The sequence below is a fragment of the Bolinopsis microptera genome, chromosome 13, assembly GCF_026151205.1.
Source record: "Bolinopsis microptera isolate Bmic1 chromosome 13, MBARI_Bmic_1.0, whole genome shotgun sequence".
Taxonomy (NCBI): Eukaryota; Metazoa; Ctenophora; class Tentaculata; order Lobata; family Bolinopsidae; genus Bolinopsis; species Bolinopsis microptera.
Window position 1 is genome coordinate 448983 of NC_087084.1, and position 23670 is coordinate 472652.

Below are 23670 nucleotides of genomic sequence, written 5' to 3' on the forward strand. Positions count from 1 at the left end.
TTATTCTGGTAATCTTGTTTTGCTCTTATGAGTGGGTCAATCATTTATTTTTAATTGTAGTTGACGAAATGAGAGTCTCCACTCAGTGTGTTAAAACATAATTCTTTGTCGACGTTTCGGCTACATGCCTTTGTCATAAACAGGAGGTACTGAAAACATAGCTGCAAAGATACAATGTTAAAATAATCTATTAATACTACGAAATATAACAACAAAAAAATAACATCTTGAAACACAACAACAATCACAAATTTATCCAAAAGAAACATAAAATATAATGGCTAAAAGAATCCACACCGCAACAAACCGTGAACAATTCCTCATAGTACTACAAACATTTTACCAAGATAGCTCCTTCATAAAACTGATTAATCAAAAATTATCTAGGTTTATAAGTTCAATATTACATTAAATTCCAAGTATATTTTATCCAATCACCTTCATTTACGGACTCAGACAATTGAGTATTTATTTCTGGGTTTTCACGTTTTATTAGAACCGACTGCCACAATTGACGGTCCACATAGTCTTTACATCTTTTTCGAACTATAAACCGAAACGGTATGTTTGGCATTGAAATGTCTGCATGCTCCTCTAGGTAGTGCTTCCCCATGGCCGTAGATTTGTTGCCATCCCTTACTGATTTGTAGTGTTCCCAGGCTCTACTTCTTTTAAACCTACCAGTTTCCCCAATGTAGGACTTATTACATATTTGGCATATTAATTGCGGTGTGGATTCTTTTAGCCATTATATTTTATGTTTCTTTTGGATAAATTTGTGATTGTTGTTGTGTTTCAAGATGTTATTTTTTTGTTGTTATATTTCGTAGTATTAATAGATTATTTTAACATTGTATCTTTGCAGCTATGTTTTCAGTACCTCCTGTTTATGACAAAGGCATGTAGCCGAAACGTCGACAAAGAATTATGTTTTAACACACTGAGTGGAGACTCTCATTTCGTCAACTACAATTAAAAATAGTTTGTTATTCTGTAATTACTTAAAATTAACACTGCAAAATTTCAGAACTTTAGTAAGTTAAGTCTCGCAGTTTAGAGATGTCTGGCTCTACTCTAGTAGCAGGGAGTACTGGCTTACTAGTTGAAATTACTGACTACTGTTATAATATAATGAATCTATTGATTGTCAAAATATTTTGCAATAAGTCAGATTATATATTTTAATTAAGTTCTGTCATGTTATACATTACTATTAATATAACTACTGCTATTAAATTTATCAGATAAAATTAGGATCGAACTATTGTTTCCCTAATACTCACGTTATCTAACATATAGCTTATGATAGCAAAGTACGGCACATGTCTATAAAGCCCGATGATTTGGAATGCGACTTTTTAAAATATCCCATTCAGTCTCAAGGTATGTAATATTTCAAATTATTAGTTTACTCTCGAAACAAGCTAGTCTGAGGTTTCTGTTAAAAATGTTAATTTAATTACTGTTTTAATTAATTACTGTTTAATTACTGTTTTAATTAATGGTTAAAATCACTCAAGTATTTGGATTAACTTTGCAGGCGAGTTTACATACGAAGAAAATAAAGACTACACAAAGTTTACACAGCACAGTATACACTATGACAACAGTAACCATGGCAACAGTAACCATGGCAACAGTAACCATGTCGACAAAACCTCTCACCACACAACATATTCCCATTTAACTTGCTCAGACGACAGTGTAACCTCAGATAAGAGGAGTATTACAGATAGTCCTACAATAGTTTCAGACAATAACAGTTCTGAGATCTCAGATAATTCCAGTTCTACAGTGTTCCGAGCTGAGAATTCAAAACAATTATCACAGAGGAAACAGTTAACAGCTGAAGAAAGAAGAGAAAAACACAGAGTAGATCAGCAAGAGCGGCGAATAAACGAGCTGCCCTGGGAGAAAACACAGCGGCTCCAGCGCAGCGCAGAGCGTCAGCGCTTAAAGCGCATGAACCTGTCAGAGGTGGAGAAGAAGCACGCAAAGGAGGTAGCAAAGAAGAGAACTAAAGAGAGAAGGAGTAGAGAGACTGAGGATGAGAGGGAGATAAGGAGAATAAGAGACAGGATAAGGATGAGAGAGAAAAGAGCACTAATAAAGCAAGTGAGAGTGTTAGGCGCTGAGGTGGTCGCGCAGACATGCGTGCGGTTACTCAATCCTCCAACTAGCGCGCCGCAGATCAATCAGAATATTGCTCTACCACTGTTAAACTCAACAACTGGAGTGGTCGATCTATCAAACATAATTCTTAATCCAGACACATTCCCCCCTCACTGTAACGGTATATTAGCTCAGTCTTCAGACACGTTCCCCCCTCACTGTAACGGTACTGTACTAGGAGGTAGTAACGGTACTATATTAGCTCAGTCCTCTGTCTATTCAACTGAAGAAGGAGGAGATATGAGTGATAACGAGGAGACTAAGGAGGAGCTACTAGGAGGAAGTAATATTTCTAACTGTGATTCAGATAGCTCCCACGTCTCAACCACCGCTCTCTTCTCTGTAGCTAAAGATTACCTCTCATCTGAGCATGAAAAATATTTAAAGCAAAAAGAGAGACAGAGAGTGAGATGTAAGGAGAGGAGAGCTAAAGAGGGGCCTGAAGAGCGCGCGGTGAGACTGCGCAAGGCTGCACAGCGCCAGAGACAGAAGCGCTTGTCCCTGACAGAGGAGGAGAAGTTGTTGTACAATGAAGTAAACAGAGTGCGCGCTAAGCAGAGGAGGAGTCAGGAGTCCCCTCAGCAGCAGGAGAGGAGGCGCACTTCAGAACGCGTGCGGAGGAGGGAGCAGCGCGCGCTGTCACGCCAGTTACAGGACTGTGGGGAGGGACCTCCTACTTTTATTACTAGTCATTCAGAGGGACCAGACTTTACTAACTTTTCATTGGATCTCAGTTAATTTTATCATTTTGTATTGCTTCAATCCTACTATATATTAAATACAATAAATTAAACAAAATACTATAAACTGAACAAATTTCAGAAAATTTTCTAGAGAAATATTTCCCACTGACTCCTAACTGCAACTTAACGTTATATCATGTTAGTTAGTTAGTTAGTTAGTTAGTTAGTTAGTTAGTTAGTTAGTTAGTTAATTAATTAGTTAGTTAGTTAGTTAGTTAGTTAGTTAGTTAGTTAGTTAGTTAGTTAGCTAGTTAGTTAGTTAGTTAGTTAGTTAGTTAGTTAGTTAGTTAGTTAGTTAGTTAGTTAGATAGTTAATTAGTTAGTAAGTTAGTTAGTTAGTTAGCTAGTTAGTTAGTTAGTTAGTTAGTTAGTTAGTTAGCTAGTTAGTTAGTTAGTTAGTTAGTTAGCTAGTTAGTTAGTTAGTTAGTTAGTTAGTTAGTTAGTTAGTTAGTCAATTAGTTAGTTAGTTAGTTAGTTAGCTAGTTAGCTAGTTAGCTAGTTAGTTAGTTAGTTAGTTAGTTAGTTAGTTAGTTAGTTAGTGGTGTTTACATGATAATAATGTATCCAGAGAGGTAAAGTATTGTTTGAAAGTATTCAGACAGTAAAAGAGATAATATTGTATTTTTCGTTTCTAAATTTGATTGTGTTATTTTTACATCCATTTACCTATTTCGTCGGAAAGAATATTAACTTGTGTTTTACTTGTTTACTTTGATCTTCTCAACGATTCAACTTCATCTTCAGCTAATTGACTCAATTAGGAATTGACTAAGAAAGTAATTATTTTGAATGATTTGGAACAAGTCAAGAGTGTTTTAAACTCACATACTTAAAAACATATTATGTAACAATACATATTATAAGGGGTCGTTCACATACTATGTAATCAATTTTTGGACAATGTCCCTCTCCCCTCCGTTATCACTTTTACACATAGCTATTGTGTCATAATTACACTAGCGTAATCATTTGGAAACCCCCGACCCCCCCCCCTCCCCCTCGGCTGATTACGTAATATGTGAACGCATCCTGACTAATATCTGAATAGGATGCAAGTTGGAACAACCACTGTTGAGAGCAACCCTAATGCTAGCTACCTGGACAGCAGGTTACTAACTTTATTAACTAATGCTAGCTACCTGGATAGCAGGTTACTAACTTTATTAACTAATGCTAGCTACCTGGATAGCAGGTTACTAACTTTATTAACTAATGCTAGCTACCTGGATAGCAGGTTACTAATTTTATTAACTAATGCTACGGACAGCAGGTTACTAACTTTATTAACTAATGCTAGCTACCTGGATAGCAGGTTACTAACTTTATTAACTAATGCTAGCTACCTGGATAGCAGGTTACTAACTTTATTAACTAATGCTAGCTACCTGGATAGCAGGTTACTAACTTTATTAACTAATGCTAGCTACCTGGATAGCAGGTTACTAACTTTATTAACTAATGCTAGCTACCTGGATAGCAGGTTACTAACTTTATTAACTAATGCTAGCTACCTGGATAGCAGGTTACTAACTTTATTAACTAATGCTAGCTACCTGGATAGCAGGTTACTAACTTTATTAACTAATGCTAGCTACCTGGATAGCAGGTTACTAATTTATTAACTAATGCTACGGACAGCAGGTTACTAACTTTATTAACTAATGCTAGCTACCTGGATAGCAGGTTACTAACTTTATTAACTAATGCTAGCTACCTGGATAGCAGGTTACTAACTTTATTAACTAATGCTAGCTACCTGGATAGCAGGTTACTAACTTTATTAACTAATGCTACGGACAGCAGGTTACTAACTTTATTAACTAATGCTAGCTACCTGGATAGCAGGTTACTAACTTTATTAACTAATGCTAGCTACCTGGATAGCAGGTTACTAACTTTATTAACTAATGCTAGCTACCTGGATAGCAGGTTACTAACTTTATTAACTAATGCTAGCTACCTGGACAGCAGGTTACTAACTTTATTAACTAATGCTAGCTACCTGGATAGCAGGTTACTAACTTTATTAACTAATGCTAGCTACCTGGATAGCAGGTTACTAACTTTATTAACTAATGCTAGCTACCTGGATAGCAGGTTACTAACTTTATTAACTAATGCTAGCTACCTGGATAGCAGGTTACTAACTTTATTAACTAATGCTAGCTACCTGGATAGCAGGTTACTAACTTTATTAACTAATGCTAGCTACCTGGATAGCAGGTTACTAACTTTATTAACTAATGCTAGCTACCTGGATAGCAGGTTACTAACTTTATTAACTAATGCTAGCTACCTGGATAGCGGGTTACTAACTTTATTAACTAATGCTAGCTACCTGGATAGCAGGTTACTAACTTTATTAACTAATGCTAGCTACCTGGATAGCAGGTTACTAACTTTATTAACTAATGCTAGCTACCTGGATAGCAGGTTACTAACTTTATTAACTAATGCTAGCTACCTGGATAGCAGGTTACTAACTTTATTAACTAATGCTAGCTACCTGGATAGCAGGTTACTAACTTTATTAACTAATGCTAGCTACCTGGACAGCAGGTTACTAACTTTATTAACTAATGCTAGCTACCTGGATAGCAGGTTACTAACTTTATTAACTAATGCTAGCTACCTGGATAGCGGGTTACTAACTTTATTAACTAATGCTAGCTACCTGGATAGCAGGTTACTAACTTTATTAACTAATGCTAGCTACCTGGATAGCAGGTTACTAACTTTATTAACTAATGCTAGCTACCTGGATAGCAGGTTACTAACTTTATTAACTAATGCTAGCTACCTGGATAGCAGGTTACTAACTTTATTAACTAATGCTAGCTACCTGGATAGCAGGTTACTAACTTTATTAACTAATGCTAGCTACCTGGACAGCAGGTTACTAACTTTATCAACTAATGCTAGCTACCTGGATAGCAGGTTACTAACTTTATTAACTAATGCTAGCTACCTGGATAGCAGGTTACTAACTTTATTAAATAATGCTAGCTACCTGGACAGCAGGTTACTAACTTTATTAACTAATGCTAGCTACCTGGATAGCAGGTTACTAACTTTATTAACTAATGCTAGCTACCTGGATAGCAGGTTACTAACTTTATTAACTAATGCTAGCTACCTGGATAGCAGGTTACTAACTTTATTAGCTAATGCTAGCTACCTGGACAGCAGGTTACTAACTTTATTAACTAATGCTAGCTACCTGGATAGCAGGTCACTAACTTTATTAACTAATGCTAGCTACCTGGATAGCAGGTTACTAACTTTATTAACTAATGCTAGCTACCTGGACAGCAGGTTACTAACTTTATTAACTAATGCTAGCTACCTGGATAGCAGGTTACTAACTTTATTAACTAATGCTAGCTACCTGGATAGCAGGTTACTAACTTTATTAACTAATGCTAGCTACCTGGATAGCAGGTTACTAACTTTATTAACTAATGCTAGCTACCTGGATAGCAGGTTACTAACTTTATTAACTAATGCTAGCTACCTGGACAGCAGGTTACTAACTTTATTAACTAATGCTAGCTACCTGGATAGCAGGTTACTAACTTTATTAACTAATGCTAGCTACCTGGACAGCAGGTTACTAACTTTATTAACTAATGCTAGCTACCTGGATAGCAGGTTACTAACTTTATTAACTAATGCTAGCTACCTGGACAGCAGGTTACTAACTTTATTAACTAATGCTAGCTACCTGGATAGCAGGTTACTAACTTTATTAACTAATGCTAGCTACCTGGATAGCAGGTTACTAACTTTATTAACTAATGCTAGCTACCTGGATAGCAGGTTACTAACTTTATTAACTAATGCTAGCTACCTGGATAGCAGGTTACTAACTTTATTAACTAATGCTAGCTACCTGGATAGCAGGTTACTAACTTTATTAACTAATGCTAGCTACCTGGATAGCAGGTTACTAACTTTATTAACTAATGCTAGCTACCTGGATAGCAGGTTACTAACTTTATTAACTAATGCTAGCTACCTGGATAGCAGGTTACTAACTTTATTAACTAATGCTAGCTACCTGGATAGCAGGTTACTAACTTTATTAACTAATGCTAGCTACCTGGATAGCAGGTTACTAACTTTATTAACTAATGCTAGCTACCTGGATAGCAGGTTACTAACTTTATTAACTAATGCTAGCTACCTGGATAGCAGGTTACTAACTTTATTAACTAATGCTAGCTACCTGGATAGCAGGTTACTAACTTTATTAACTAATGCTAGCTACCTGGATAGCAGGTTACTAACTTTATTAACTAATGCTAGCTACCTGGATAGCAGGTTACTAACTTTATTAACTAATGCTAGCTACCTGGATAGCAGGTTACTAACTTTATTAACTAATGCTAGCTACCTGGATAGCAGGTTACTAACTTTATTAACTAATGCTAGCTACCTGGACAGCAGGTTACTAACTTTATTAACTAATGCTAGCTACCTGGATAGCAGGTTACTAACTTTATTAACTAATGCTAGCTACCTGGACAGCAGGTTACTAACTTTATTAACTAATGCTAGCTACCTGGATAGCAGGTTACTAACTTTATTAACTAATGCTAGCTACCTGGATAGCAGGTTACTAACTTTATTAACTAATGCTAGCTACCTGGATAGCAGGTTACTAACTTTATTAACTAATGCTAGCTACCTGGATAGCAGGTTACTAACTTTATTAACTAATGCTAGCTACCTGGATAGCAGGTTACTAACTTTATTAACTAATGCTAGCTACCTGGATAGCAGGTTACTAACTTTATTAACTAATGCTAGCTACCTGGATAGCAGGTTACTAACTTTATTAACTAATGCTAGCTACCTGGACAGCAGGTTACTAACTTTATTAACTAATGCTAGCTACCTGGATAGCAGGTTACTAACTTTATTAACTAATGCTAGCTACCTGGACAGCAGGTTACTAACTTTATTAACTAATGCTAGCTACCTGGATAGCAGGTTACTAACTTTATTAACTAATGCTAGCTACCTGGATAGCAGGTTACTAACTTTATTAACTAATGCTAGCTACCTGGATAGCAGGTTACTAACTTTATTAACTAATGCTAGCTACCTGGATAGCAGGTTACTAACTTTATTAACTAATGCTAGCTACCTGGATAGCAGGTTACTAACTTTATTAACTAATGCTAGCTACCTGGATAGCAGGTTACTAACTTTATTAACTAATGCTAGCTACCTGGATAGCAGGTTACTAACTTTATTAACTAATGCTAGCTACCTGGATAGCAGGTTACTAACTTTATTAACTAATGCTAGCTACCTGGATAGCAGGTTACTAACTTTATTAACTAATGCTAGCTACCTGGATAGCAGGTTACTAACTTTATTAACTAATGCTAGCTACCTGGATAGCAGGTTACTAACTTTATTAACTAATGCTAGCTACCTGGATAGCAGGTTACTAACTTTATTAACTAATGCTAGCTACCTGGATAGCAGGTTACTAACTTTATTAACTAATGCTAGCTACCTGGATAGCAGGTTACTAACTTTATTAAATAATGCTAGCTACCTGGATAGCAGGTTACTAACTTTATTAACTAATGCTAGCTACCTGGATAGCAGGTTACTAACTTTATCAGCTAATGCTAGCTACCTGGATAGCAGGTTACTAACTTTATTAACTAATGCTAGCTACCTGGATAGCAGGTTACTAACTTTATTAACTAATGCTAGCTACCTGGATAGCAGGTTAATAACTTTATTAACTAATGCTAGCTACCTGGATAGCAGGTTACTAACTTTATTAGCTAATGCTAGCTACCTGAATAGCAGGTTACTAACTTTATTAACTAATGCTAGCTACCTGGATAGCAGGTTACTAACTTTATTAACTAATGCTAGCTACCTGGATAGCAGGTTACTTACTTTATTAGCTAATGCTAGCTACCTGGATAGCAGGTTACTAACTTTATTAACTAATGCTAGCTACCTGGACAGCAGGTTACTAACTTTATCAGCTAATGCTAGCTACCTGGACAGCAGGTTACTAACTTTATTAACTAATGCTAGTTACCTGGACAGCAGGTTACTAACTTTATTAACTAATGCTAGCTACCTGGATAGCAGGTTACTAACTTTATTAGCTAATGCTAGCTACCTGGATAGCAGGTTACTAACTTTATTAGCTAATGCTAGCTACCTGGATAGCAGGTTACTAACTTTATTAACTAATGCTAACTACCTGGATAGCAGGTTACTAACTTTATTAACTAATGCTGGCTACCTGGATATCAGGTTCCTAACTTTATTAACTAATGCTAGCTACCTGGATAGCAGGTTACTAACTTTATTAACTAATGCTAGCTACCTGGACAGCAGGTTACTAACTTTATTAACTAATGCTAACTACCTGGATAGCAGGTTACTAACTTTATTAACTAATGCTAGCTACCTGGATAGCAGGTTACTAACTTTATTAACTAATGCTAGCTACCTGGATAGCAGGTTACTAACTTTATTAACTAATGCTAGCTACCTGGATAGCAGGTTACTAACTTTATTAACTAATGCTAGCTACCTGGATAGAAGGTTACTAACTTTATTAACTAATGCTAGCTACCTGGATAGCAGGTTACTAATTTTATTAACTAATGCTAGCTACCTGGATAGCAGGTTACTAACTTTATTAACTAATGCTAGCTACCTGGATAGCAGGTTACTAACTTTATTAACTAATGCTAGCTTCCTGGATAGCAGGTTACTAACTTTATTAACTTATGCTAGCTACCTGGATAGCAGGTTACTAACTTTATTAACTAATGCTAGCTACCTGGATAGCAGGTTACTTACTTTATTAGCTAATGCTAGCTACCTGGATAGCAGGTTACTAACTTTATTAACTAATGCTAGCTACCTGGATAGCAGGTTACTAACTTTATTAACTAATGCTAGCTACCTGGATAGCAGGTTACTAACTTTATTAACTAATGCTAGCTACCTGGATAGCAGGTTACTAACTTTATTAACTAATGCTAGCTACCTGGATAGCAGGTTACTAACTTTATTAAATAATGCTAGCTACCTGGATAGCAGGTTACTAACTTTATTAACTAATGCTAGCTACCTAGATAGCAGGTTACTAACTTTATTAACTAATGCTAGCTACCTAGATAGCAGGTTACTAACTTTATTAACTAATGCTAGCTACCTGGACAGCAGGTTACTAACTTTATTAACTAATGCTAGCTACTTGGACAGCAGGTTACTAACTTTATTAACTAATGCTAGCTACCTGGATAGCAGGTTACTAACTTTATTAACTAATGCTAGCTACCTGGACAGCAGGTTACTAACTTTATTAACTACTGCTAGCTACCTGGATAGCAGGTTACTAACTTTATTAACTAATGTTAGCTACCTGGATAGCAGGTTACTAACTTTATTAACTAATGCTAGCTACCTGGATAGCAGGTTACTAACTTTATTAACTAATGCTAGCTACCTAGATAGCAGGTTACTAACTTTATTAACCAATGCTAGCTACCTGGATAGCAGGTTACTAACTTTATTAACTAATGCTAGCTACCTGGATAGCAGGTTACTAACTTTATTAACTAATGCTAGCTACCTGGATAGCAGGTTACTAACTTTATTAAATAATGCTAGCTACCTGGATAGCAGGTTACTAACTTTATTAACTAATGCTAGCTACCTGGATAGCAGGTTACTAACTTTATTAACTAATGCTAGCTACCTGGATAGCAGGTTACTAACTTTATTAACTAATGCTAGCTACCTGGATAGCAGGTTACTAACTTTATTAACTAATGCTAGCTACCTGGATAGCAGGTTACTAACTTTATTAGCTAATTTGTTTTAATTATTTTACTTATTAAACTTGATTACAGGTGGTTTATTTAACTAATACCATTGTGTTTGTTGATTAATAATAACATTACCAGGTATTTCTGGATAGCTTATACTGGAGCAGTGTGTTTCCTTCACCTCATGTGTTCATGTGTCCCCTCTATTACAGCTACAACTGGCTGGCTCTGCACTATTAACGTGCACAATATCGTTAGTAATCAGTAATTAGTAACTTATTAACATTAATTAACACTATGTTTTAATTAAACTATTGTCAACTATAGTATTATAAGATGCAAGAATATAGTCTTAGGTACTGGTTTCATTAAAAACGAAGATCACTTCCTCAACCACTGTGATCTTAACGCTGTTACGAGAGGTGAAAACAACTGCGACATCATATCCTCCTCAGTGCGGAGTCCTCACACTGCCAACCTGCTAATACATAATATATATTATATATATGGGCAATTTCATAAAACATGAACAAGGAGGGAAAAAATGTATATATATATATTATATACATTATACAACGCAGCCTAGCGTTGCTAAACTATTTGCCTTTACTTTTAACACATCAGTTTCTTGCATCTACTCTAGTAGCACACTACACGCTGCTACATCTACTCTAGTAGCACACTACACGCTGCTACATCCAGTTTCTTGCATCTACTCTAGTAGCACACTACACGCTGCTACATCTACTCTAGTAGCACACTACACGCTGCTACATCCAGTTTCTTGCATCTACTCTAGTAGCACACTACACGCTGCTACATCCAGTTTCTTGCATCTACTCTAGTAGCACACTACACGCTGCTACATCTACTCTAGTAGCACACTACACGCTGCTACATCCAGTTTCTTGCATCTACTCTAGTAGCACACTACACGCTGCTACATCTACTCTAGTAGCACACTACACGCTGCTACATCCAGTTTCTTGCATCTACTCTAGTAGCACACTACACGCTGCTACATCCAGTTTCTTGCATCTACTCTAGTAGCACACTACACGCTGCTACATCTACTCTAGTAGCACACTACACGCTGCTACATCCAGTTTCTTGCATCTACTCTAGTAGCACACTACACGCTGCTACATCTACTTTAGTAGCACACTACACGCTGCTACATCTACTCTAGTAGCACACTACACGCTGCTACATTATATACTCTAGTAGCACACTACACGCTGCTACATCTACTCTAGTAGCACACTACACACTGCTACATTATCTACTCTAGTAGCACACTACACGCTGCATCTACTCTAGTAGCACACTACACGCTGCTACTAGAGTATCAGTAGCACACTACACGCTGCTACATCTACTCTAGTAGCACACTACACGCTGCTACATCTACTCTAGTAGCACACTACACACTGCTACATTATCTACTCTAGTAGCACACTACACGCTGCTACATCTACTCTAGTAGCACACTACACACTGCTACATTATCTACTCTAGTAGCACACTACACGCTGCTGCTAGAGTACCAGGAGAATGGTTTTATTGTACAGGTTCTTATAATTCTGTTAAAATCTTATCACACACTCTACTACTACACACACGGATAAAGTTACTTTTGTGTATGATATTTCCAACAAGTACAAGTACAATACCTGTTGTGTCCCTGTAATACACGTAATTGTTTAAAGGTGACCTGAGTAATTGTTTAAAGGTGACCTGAGTAATTGTTTAAAGGTGACATGAGTAATTGTTTAAAGGTGACCTGAGTAATTGTTTAAAGGTGACCTGAGTAATTGTTTAAAGGTGACCTGAGTAATTGTTTAAAGGTGACCTGAGTAATTGTTTAAAGGTGACCTGAGTAATTGTTTAAAGGTGACCTGAGTAATTGTTTAAAGGTGACCTGAGTAATTGTTTAAAGGTGACCTGAGTAATTGTTTAAAGGTGACCTGAGTAATTGTTTAAAGGTGACCTGAGTAATTGTTTAAAGGTGACCTGAGTAATTGTTTAAAGGTGACCTGAGTAATTGTGTAAAGGTGACCTGAGTAATTGTGTAAAGGTGACCTGAGTAATTGTTTAAAGGTGACCTGAGTAATTGTTTAAAGGTGACCTGAGTAATTGTTTAAAGGTGACCTGAGTAATTGTTTAAAGGTGACCTGAGTAATTGTTTAAAGGTGACCTGAGTAATTGTTTAAAGGTGACCTGAGTAATTGTTTAAAGGTGACCTGAGTAATTGTTTAAAGGTGACCTGAGTAATTGTTTAAAGGTGACCTGAGTAATTGTTTAAAGGTGACCTGGGTAATTGTGTAAAGGTGACCTGAGTAATTGTTTAAAGGTGACCTGAGTAATTGTTTAAAGGTGACCTGAGTAATTGTTTAAAGGTGACCTGAGTAATTGTTTAAAGGTGACCTGAGTAATTGTTTAAAGGTGACCTGAGTAATTGTTTAAAGGTGACCTGAGTAATTGTTTAAAGGTGACCTGAGTAATTGTTTAAAGGTGACCTGAGTAATTGTTTAAAGGTGACCTGGGTAATTGTTTAAAGGTGACCTGAGTAATTGTTTAAAGGTGATCTGAGTAATTGTTTAAAGGTGATCTGAGTAATTGTTTAAAGGTGACCTGAGTAATTGTTTAAAGGTGACCTGAGTAATTGTTTAAAGGTGACCTGAGTAATTGTTTAAAGGTGACCTGAGTAATTGTTTAAAGGTGACCTGAGTAATTGTTTAAAGGTGACCTGAGTAATTGTTTAAAGGTGACCTGAGTAATTGTTTAAAGGTGACCTGAGTAATTGTTTAAAGGTGACCTGAGTAATTGTTTAAAGGTGACCTGAGTAATTGTTTAAAGGTGACCTGAGTAATTGTTTAAAGGTGACCTGAGTAATTGTTTAAAGGTGACCTGAGTAATTGTTTAAAGGTGACCTGAGTATACTGTACCTTATATATATATACTAGTCTCAAATAATACTGGAAACTAGCTGAAAGCTTTATCCGAGGAATATTAAAATATAATAATATAGATAGTATAATATAGATAGTATATATATAGATAGTATAATATAGATAGTATATATATATGGGTAAACTAGACCTGCATATATATTCTTGTGAACTCGGCTAGTATATATGAAACATTTGTCATGGAGTTGTAGAGGGAGTTATGTGCCTCGCCGGGCTAAAGTAGTGGATGACCTTGCTGTACGGCAAGTTAAACAAGGATCTGAAACTACTAGGTTCCGTACAGACTCAACTCTGCACCCGTGTCAATATGTTCATTATATGCAAGCCTCTTGATTTATAAGCCAGGGGAACGGCCCATAGCAGGGTAACCAGGATGGCCCGGTACCCAAAAACCTGATTAACTAGCAAAGATAAAAAATAACAATAGGTAATAAATAGATACCAATACTATACCGATATAAGATGCATAGTTCAGAAGGATCAAACCGGGATGTTCCTTCTGTTAGTCTTTTGTAGGAGTCCATGGCTGTCGTATTCTTGTCTCTATTTCTTTTCTTCTCCGTGTTGTATTAGTCTTGCTGTAACGAGGAGTTAAAGAAATGTCTGGTATGGAATACTATGTTCCTGGGAGGTATCATGTTAAAGATATAGAGGGCTGGGGAAGTCCCTGAATCATGTCAATGAGCAATAAGAGGAAACTGAGTAGGTAACGTGGTTGTCCCTTCCACAATCAGCAAAGATGAAAAAGAGGGGTGAGGGGGGAGAGAGAGAGAGACAGGCATTAAGTCAAGCTACGAGAGCCGTCCAGTGGACTGTTGAGCCCTTAGAACTGGCTGGGTAGCAGGACCTTCTGCAAGTCTGAACACGATCTGGGGAGGGGAGGGTGATTGTGGTAGAGGGACAATTACGTCAGCTAAGGCTAAGAGAAAGAGACTAAGGGGGTTCATAGAAATCTAGATACTTGGTAGCTCTAGCGAACCCCACTATGTTACTGATAGAGAAGGTTTGATGGAAGGTGTCCTCTCTGATGGTATAGTTACCAAGGTAGTATTTCCTGTGTATGGAGAATGCTGGACAGCTTGTGAGGTAGTGTGCTGTAGTTTCCTTGTCTTCATCACACTTTTTGCATATGCTGTTGGGTTCGTTGCCAATCTTGTTTTGGAAATATCTGAGATAACTGCATCCTGTGAATAGATGGGTAAGAATTCTGGTATTGTCTCTATTATGTCGTTTAACGTCAAGGTGTCTGTCAAAGAAACTAATAATGTTGGATTGTTGAAAATCGGTGGAGGATCTGAAGAGTAATAAACGTTTATAGTGAAGTCGAGAAAAGTAACTGTCTAAAATATTAGAGAGAGAGGAGTGAGTGTAAGGGGCAAAAGGAGGCGGTCCAATGGGAGGAGAGTCGGATCCTTTGTTTGCCAGAGAATCTGCGAGATCATTGCCTATTATTCCACTATGCGCCGGTACCCAGTGGAGGGTGACGGATATCGTCCTGCTAAGTGCGTTGAGGGCTCCTAGAGTGTCTAGGATGAGGTGGGATCGGGTGATAGTGCCCGATAAGGCAAGAAGAACTGCTTTGCTGTCGATACAGATGTGGAGCTCAGTAGCTTCGTAAGAGTTCTTGGAGAGGTGGATACAGAGGTGGAGTAAAGCCAGTAACTCTGCTTGGAAGATGGTTGTGGTGTTTCCGAGTTGGTGGAAATGTTCTGTAATAGACGATGAGTTAAGAAAGAGGACGAACCCCGCTCCTGCGAGGTTGTTCTTCACCGAGCCGTCGGTGTATCCCACTAGAGTGTCTGGTTTATGTAGGAGAGGGATCTGAACAAGGGCAACCGAGCGGTCGAGAATATCCGTTGTGAAGGATTGTGACAGGTTGAGTGATGCTGGTGCTATGTCTAAAAGGGAAAGAGGTGGGAGAATCTTCTTGAGCTGATCATTGAGGAGTATTGAGTGAGATGTCAGCTTTCCGTCTCTAAGTCCGTATGAGGCGGACGAAGTGATGTTAAGCCTGAGGAAAGTTTTAAGAGAAATGGAGTGAATCCTGAGGTCGAGAGGGGGGATTTGGGTGAGGACCTCTAAGTAACAGGTCGGAGAGGAGGAGATGGCTCCTGTGATCAGGAGTAGAGCTGTTCTTTGTACGTGGTTGAGCATGTTAGTAGCCCATTTTCTGGAGTCCAGTATATGGCTCCAGACCACTGATCCATGAGAAAGAGCTGGGATGATGATTTGTTCGTAGATCCAGAGTGTGTAGGAAGGTTTAAGTCCCCATTTTTTGCTACAGGCAGATCTGATGGTGTGCAGGTTCCTGATAGCTTTATTACAAGTGGCATCAATGTGGGGTCTCCATAGGAGCTTGGAGTCAAGGGTAATACCAAGGTACTTGACCTCATTTACAAGGTGAATGTTGATGCCTCTAAGAGATAGGGGTTTATCAAGCGTCCATAATCGTTTCCTGGTAAACATGATAGCTTGGGTCTTGAGAGAGCTAAGTTTTACGCCGATGGTCGTGCACCAATTATCAATGATAATGAGGTATCTTTGACAAATGGCTCTGATGGTGGGAATGTCTAATCCTCCTACTATGATGGAGAGGTCGTCTGCGAAGGCTTGAATGAATGATGTGTCTAGGTTGTGGTTAGAGAGGAGGTCGTTAAGAGTAAGGTTCCAGAGAAATGGCGAGAGTACTCCTCCTTGAGGGCAGCCTCTGCTGATAGTTCTAGAAATAGAGATACCGTTAAGGGTGAGAGTGATAACTCTACGGGAAACCATATAGTAAATCCAGTTGCATAAGGTGGTGGGAATTCCCGAGTTGTTGAGGTTATGGTAGATGGCGTCATAAGAGATGTTGTCGAAGGCTCCTTCAATGTCCAAAAAGAGTCCTAGGGCTTGATTTCCAGCTGAGAGGGAAAATTCAATTTTGTTGGTAATCTTGTGAAGGGCGGAGTCGGTAGAGAAGTTTCTCTTGAAACCATGTTGGTTGTCTGTAGTGAGGTTGGAGAGTCCAATGTCGGCTTCAATGTACCAGATGATCAGTTTCTCCATAATCTTCTGTAGAGTCGAAGTAAGGCTGATGATACGAAATGCTCGCACATTTGTATAGTCGTCTTTAAGAGGTTTGGCGATGACCACACCATTAGCCTCATTCCAGTCGTCAGGTGTGATACCCAAACGGAAGGAGTGTTTATAAAGGTGAAGAATACAAGGTGAGATAGAATCCCAGCATGCGTTAATCATATTGAGTCGAATGTTGTCTGGTCCCGGAGATTTGTTCGGAGCCATGTCCATGCAGACTTTCTTCAGTCTGATAGGCGTGATCAAAGAGTTGATGATGTTGTCATGATCTGGGCCTGGCCTGGGTCAATAGGAGTGTGTGCTATCGGGTTGTCAATGGGGAGGAGAGCTTCCGCTAGCGTATCTAGGGTTTCTCTTGGAGATGATGTGAAGCTGCCGTTCGGTTTTTTAAGGGATCCTAGTTGTCCGGGATTAGTGTTCAGTGATTTCATGACTTTATGGAGTCTAGCTGCTGAGGGTATGCTAGAAATAATAATAATATAGATAGTATAATATGTAGATAATTTATAATGTAGATAATATAATATTGATAATATATAATATAGATAATATAATATAAAATAATATAACATTGACAATAATATGATGTAGATAATGTAATATAGATTCTTTCCCTTATCAACCCTACATGCATCACACCTGATCACACAGTGTCAGGGACCTGATCACACCTGATCACACCCAAATATAAAGTTACCGCTTCTTTAGATAATATTATTATTTTTTCATTGAAACAACTTATAAATTAACATTCCGCAGGGGAATTTTATCGTGTTTCACTATCTGAGAGGATCTCCGTTTGGTTGCAGCGATCAAGGAGAGAACAGACAGCTAACACATTGGGAACAGATAAACCACGGCAAACAGTGGACAAACACAAGGAAATTCCTTATCATCTTCCCCTGTATATTGTAAGTAAAACACAAGGAAATTCCTTATCATCTTCCCCTGCATATTGTAAGTAAAACACAAGGAAATTCCTTATCATCTTCCCCTGTATATTGTAAGTAAAACACAAGGAAATTCCTTATCATCTTCCCCTGCATATTGTAAGTAAAACACAAGGAAATTCCTTATCATCTTCCCCTGCATATTGTAAGTAAAACACAAGGAAATTCCTTATCATCTTCCCCTGCATATTGTAAGTAAAACACAAGGAAATTCCTTATCATCTTCCCCTGCATATAGTAAGTAAAACACAAGGAAATTCCTTATCATCTTCCCCTGTATATTGTAAGTAAAACACAAGGAAATTCCTTATCATCTTCCCCTGCATATAGTAAGTAAAACACAAGGAAATTCCTTATCATCTTCCCCTGTATATTGTAAGTAAAACACAAGGAAATTCCTTATCATCTTCCCCTGCATATTGTAAGTAAAACACAAGGAAATTCCTTATCATCTTCCCCTGCACATTGTAAGTAAAACACAAGGAAATTCCTTATCATCTTCCCCTGCATATAGTAAGTAAAACACAAGGAAATTCCTTATCATCTTCCCCTGTATATTGTAAGTAAAACACAAGGAAATTCCTTATCATCTTCCCCTGTATATTGTAAGTAAAACGCAAGGAAATTCCTTATCATCTTCCCCTGTATATTGTAAGTAAAACGCAAGGAAATTCCTTATCATCTTCCCCTGTATATTGTAAGTAAAACACAAGGAAATTCCTTATCATCTTCCCCTGCATATTGTAAGTAAAACACAAGGAAATTCCTTATCATCTTCCCCTGTATATTGTAAGTAAAACACAAGGAAATTCCTTATCATCTTCCCCTGCATATTGTAAGTAAAACACAAGGAAATTCCTTATCATCTTCCCCTGCATATTGTAAGTAAAACACAAGGAAATTCCTTATCATCTTCCCCTGCATATTGTAAGTAAAACACAAGGAAATTCCTTATCATCTTCCCCTGCATATAGTAAGTAAAACACAAGGAAATTCCTTATCATCTTCCCCTGTATATTGTAAGTAAAACACAAGGAAATTCCTTATCATCTTCCCCTGCATATAGTAAGTAAAACACAAGGAAATTCCTTATCATCTTCCCCTGTATATTGTAAGTAAAACACAAGGAAATTCCTTATCATCTTCCCCTGCATATTGTAAGTAAAACACAAGGAAATTCCTTATCATCTTCCCCTGCACATTGTAAGTAAAACACAAGGAAATTCCTTATCATCTTCCCCTGCATATAGTAAGTAAAACACAAGGAAATTCCTTATCATCTTCCCCTGTATATTGTAAGTAAAACACAAGGAAATTCCTTATCATCTTCCCCTGTATATTGTAAGTAAAACGCAAGGAAATTCCTTATCATCTTCCCCTGTATATTGTAAGTAAAACGCAAGGAAATTCCTTATCATCTTCCCCTGCATATAGTAAGTAAAACACAAGGAAATTCCTTATCATCTTCCCCTGTATATTGTAAGTAAAACACAAGGAAATTCCTTATCATCTTCCCCTGTATATTGTAAGTAAAACACAAGGAAATTCCTTATCATCTTCCCCTGTATATTGTAAGTAAAACGCAAGGAAATTCCTTATCATCTTCCCCTGTATATTGTAAGTAAAACGCAAGGAAATTCCTTATCATCTTCCCCTGCATATAGTAAGTAAAACACAAGGAAATTCCTTATCATCTTCCCCTGTATATTGTAAGTAAAACACAAGGAAATTCCTTATCATCTTCCCCTGTATATAGTAAGTAAAACACAAGGAAATTCCTTATCATCTTCCCCTGTATATTGTAAGTAAAACACAAGGAAATTCCTTATCATCTTCCCCTGTATATTGTAAGTAAAACGCAAGGAAATTCCTTATCATCTTCCCCTGTATATTGTAAGTAAAACGCAAGGAAATTCCTTATCATCTTCCCCTGCATATAGTAAGTAAAACACAAGGAAATTCCTTATCATCTTCCCCTGTATATTGTAAGTAAAACACAAGGAAATTCCTTATCATCTTCCCCTGTATATTGTAAGTAAAACACAAGGAAATTCCTTATCATCTTCCCCTGCATATAGTAAGTAAAACACAAGGAAATTCCTTATCATCTTCCCCTGTATATTGTAAGTAAAACACAAGGAAATTCCTTATCATCTTCCCCTGCATATAGTAAGTAAAACACAAGGAAATTCCTTATCATCTTCCCCTGTATATTGTAAGTAAAACACAAGGAAATTCCTTATCATCTTCCCCTGCATATTGTAAGTAAAACACAAGGAAATTCCTTATCATCTTCCCCTGTATATTGTAAGTAAAACACAAGGAAATTCCTTATCATCTTCCCCTGCATATTGTAAGTAAAACACAAGGAAATTCCTTATCATCTTCCCCTGCATATTGTAAGTAAAACACAAAGACATTCCTTATCATCTTCCCCTGCATATTGTAAGTAAAACACAAGGAAATTCCTTATCATCTTCCCCTGTATATTGTAAGTAAAACACAAGGAAATTCCTTATCATCTTCCCCTACATATTGTAAGTAAAACACAAGGAAATTCCTTATCATCTTCCCCTGTATATTGTAAGTAAAACACAAGGAAATTCCTTATCACCTCCCCTGCATATTGTAAGTAAAACACAAGGAAATTTCAAATTACAAGCCGATTAAAGTTGAGTGAAGAAGAATTACGATTTTTGCCCCGACAAAATTGTTAATGCTACCAAACATACAGTTCTTGAAATATCTCCCAATTGTTTAAGTAACGTCCCCCTAATTTGAAGTAAAGTTCCTCCTAATTGTGTCAGTCATGTCCCCCTAGATATGTCCCCCTAAACACGCTTTATGTTAAAGTTTTTTAAGTTTGTTGCCATTCAATAATAATTTTAAAATTTTTTGTAGACTTATCAGATCTTTAAGATGTTTATTGTTAACTACTTCAGATTTGTGTTAAGTTTGATAATAATGTCCCCCTAATTATGTAAGTAAGGTCTCTTTGTCCCAGGTTTCTGATGTGCCAGCACTACTGCGACTACTCTTCTGACGTACTCTTCCAATCAATACCTTCCTTCCTCTTACAGTTCATACCTAAACAACCCTTCATGCACGCCAAACGACTATTTGGTATTAACAAATACTAATTAATTAATCAATTAGTTAATTAATAAATTAGTTTTAATTAGATTCCAGCAAAGACATTCCAGACAATTCTATTGTGACCCATTAACCAATGTTTTATGGACACCTTCATTTGAGTTTGAGGATATTGGTAAATATTAGTGGTCCTATTAAAAGGGCACAGTGTAGTTGACTTTGTCACACTATGAAATTATTTAAACCCTTGATGGTTAGGATATTCGTCTCATCACTAGGATGGGTACATTATGACCCTTACCTCGTAAACCGCTCGATCCCTGCCCTTTAACCAATGTTGTATCAGATTTGTTAGATTGACCTTATCTACTATATTTTAGACTAAGGGATGCTTATTGGGCAGCTATAGCTAACAAAGTCGCAAAAAAAGGAACTTTTTAAACATTACAGTGCATAAAAACAATAAATTTTATTTCTGAGCAGTGCATATGGAAGTATGGGTCACGTGGCTAATGTTCAGAACTTCTTAACGTGCTAGGTTAATGATGCCAAAATTAAGCCACTATCGTCGAAAACGCTATTATTTTTGTTTACCACTATCCTCAAAATCAAATGAACGTGTCCATATAATAGGATCTTTATTGAGAATTGTTATTTAAAAGTAAGCAGTGGCATATGAGAGAGCAACTTTGTGTTTTAATTTTGTGGAATTTGATTTATTTAGTTGTGTTTGTGTAAGTATTGGAGTTGTTGGGTGACTGCCTTGTAGTACACTTTTATATTAATACCATTCAAATTGTTACACGATTAATAGCATATCACACTTTCCAAGGGTTTGCATACAAGTTTTTATTGCGTCATGAAATAATATTATATCTTTTTGTATTATTTGGCATGTTAGTTTGTAATCACAAATTTTTCAGCGATTCAGAGATTTATTGTGTGGTAGAGCGGGGGATGATTATATCACCCCACCCCCCCCCCCCCCCCCCCCCCAGTTACATCACCCCCCCCCCCCCCCCCACCCCCACCCCCCCCCCCCCAGTTTACATCACCCCGGCAATTCCGATAACGTAACTTAATACCCGTGATAACGAGTAAACGCCTGGTTGTAGCACTTCCACCACTCAATCTGCTTCAACTCTAATTACATTTTATCCGGGAGAATGTTGAGTAAAAGTCGGATGATGTTTTTATCTGGGTCGTAAAATCTTGGGAACTGTTCTGTAGAGTATTTATAGGCTGTATAGATCCTGTTCTTGTGTAAAACTAATTGTGAGTGAAGGAAAGCTGTTATATTAGATACGTAAGCAATGTTTCGCTAAACGTTAAAAGAGTCTACATAAAACTGGCAATGGAACGCGCAGTTGAAATATTTCAGAAAGATTCGCGCTCACCATACGCGCAGTGATATGGTCAGTGCGCGCGCTGAGTTGATATCATCTGATGATAATATACAGATACCCTGTCTGTACTGATACGGGATTTGTCCCCAGGTAAGACGCCCCCCCCCCCCCCCCCCCCCCCCCCCTAATAACGTAAGCATTTGCCGGAAAAATGAAGATCTACGGTAATAATATAGTATAAATTACAATGCCGATAAATTATATATGTAATATGATATTGATACTCCTACTTATTTTTATGAATCACGCCCTGTGAGGACTTTAAAACATGAGCATATTACTTACAACTTAGCAGGGTAAGTATCAGCACACTTAGCCGGGTAAGTAACAGCACACGACAAAACAACTTTAGTCATTAACTCGTTTATAATCTGATAATTGTAAGCAATTCTTAACTTAAAGTTTACGTAACGACTACAGTCTACACGTATAACTTACTTAATTATAACCTTTATAATTATATTCGCTACAAAGTGAGGAATAAACCACACCCGGATGAATAGTTACATTTGTTTGTTCAGATTATGCCGATGATTATGCTCTAATCTGGATATTAATATCAACACACTGCCGTGAAGTCTTCTTGTTTAGTAAGGTTTGTAGGTGTAACATATCCTAATTGTAACCATGACAACGGATTCTTATCTGGGCACGACTCTCACTCCACCTTGACAAATATCCCTCCCTCAGTTTGATACTTTCGTTTCCTTCTTTTAAACCGCCAAATTCATTACATTGCATATTATTTGGCCGATTAATTAATTACACTTATAGCTGTCAACACTTATAGCTGTCAACACTATTAAATGCCTTTTAATAGGGTCACTTTGGTATCTGTTATTAAATTGAAAATAATTCGGTCATTGATTGTTTGCTAGTAAATACACTATACACTATACACTATACACTATACATTGATTGTATGCTAGTAAATGAGGAATACTGATTTCGAAATATGCATTGATTCGAAGATATTCATTCCACGTGTACAGTGTAAAACTGATATTGTGTGATCAGGGAGTGTGCTGTCCCATCTTCATGACAGCATGACATTTGAAACCGAAATTCTAATATTAGAAATACTTTCAATTTGGAATAACACGCGTCCAGGTTATTAAGTTTAGTAAAGGAATAATTCGATTGTGCTCATTAATATTAACGTGAACTTGGCTGTAAAATGTAATTTAAGACCTTACCAGGGTAGATTGTAGATAGAATATTTTGTTCCGCTCGATTCAGGTTCCTGTACAGTGTACGTTACTCCTGTAATCTGTATACTTTTTACACTGTTTAAAATATCTCTCACTACGTTAGTCAGATCCTCTAGTGTTATTATGGTTACTATGGTTACTATGGTTACTAGTGTTATTATGGTTACTATGGTTACTAGTGTTATTATGGTTACTATGGTTACTAGTGTTATTATGGTTACT

General features: G+C 37.2%; 2 protein-coding genes across 2 annotated transcripts; both read left to right on the forward strand.

Moving 5' to 3' along the window:
- The first annotated feature begins 1303 nt into the window (after positions 1–1303).
- On the forward strand, positions 1304–3220 carry LOC134825293 (uncharacterized). The gene is made up of 3 exons (XM_063837456.1): positions 1304–1383; positions 1541–2302; positions 2348–3220. The coding sequence occupies exons 1-3, from the start codon at positions 1323–1325 to the stop codon at positions 2908–2910; spliced, it is 1386 nt and encodes a 461-aa protein (XP_063693526.1). The 5' UTR covers positions 1304–1322; the 3' UTR covers positions 2911–3220.
- Positions 3221–3964: 744 nt separating this feature from the next.
- On the forward strand, positions 3965–21757 carry LOC134825191 (ORM1-like protein 1). The gene is made up of 4 exons (XM_063837344.1): positions 3965–4023; positions 10880–10994; positions 17548–17699; positions 20743–21757. The coding sequence occupies exons 1-4, from the start codon at positions 3965–3967 to the stop codon at positions 20876–20878; spliced, it is 462 nt and encodes a 153-aa protein (XP_063693414.1). The 3' UTR covers positions 20879–21757.
- The last annotated feature ends 1913 nt before the right edge of the window (positions 21758–23670 follow it).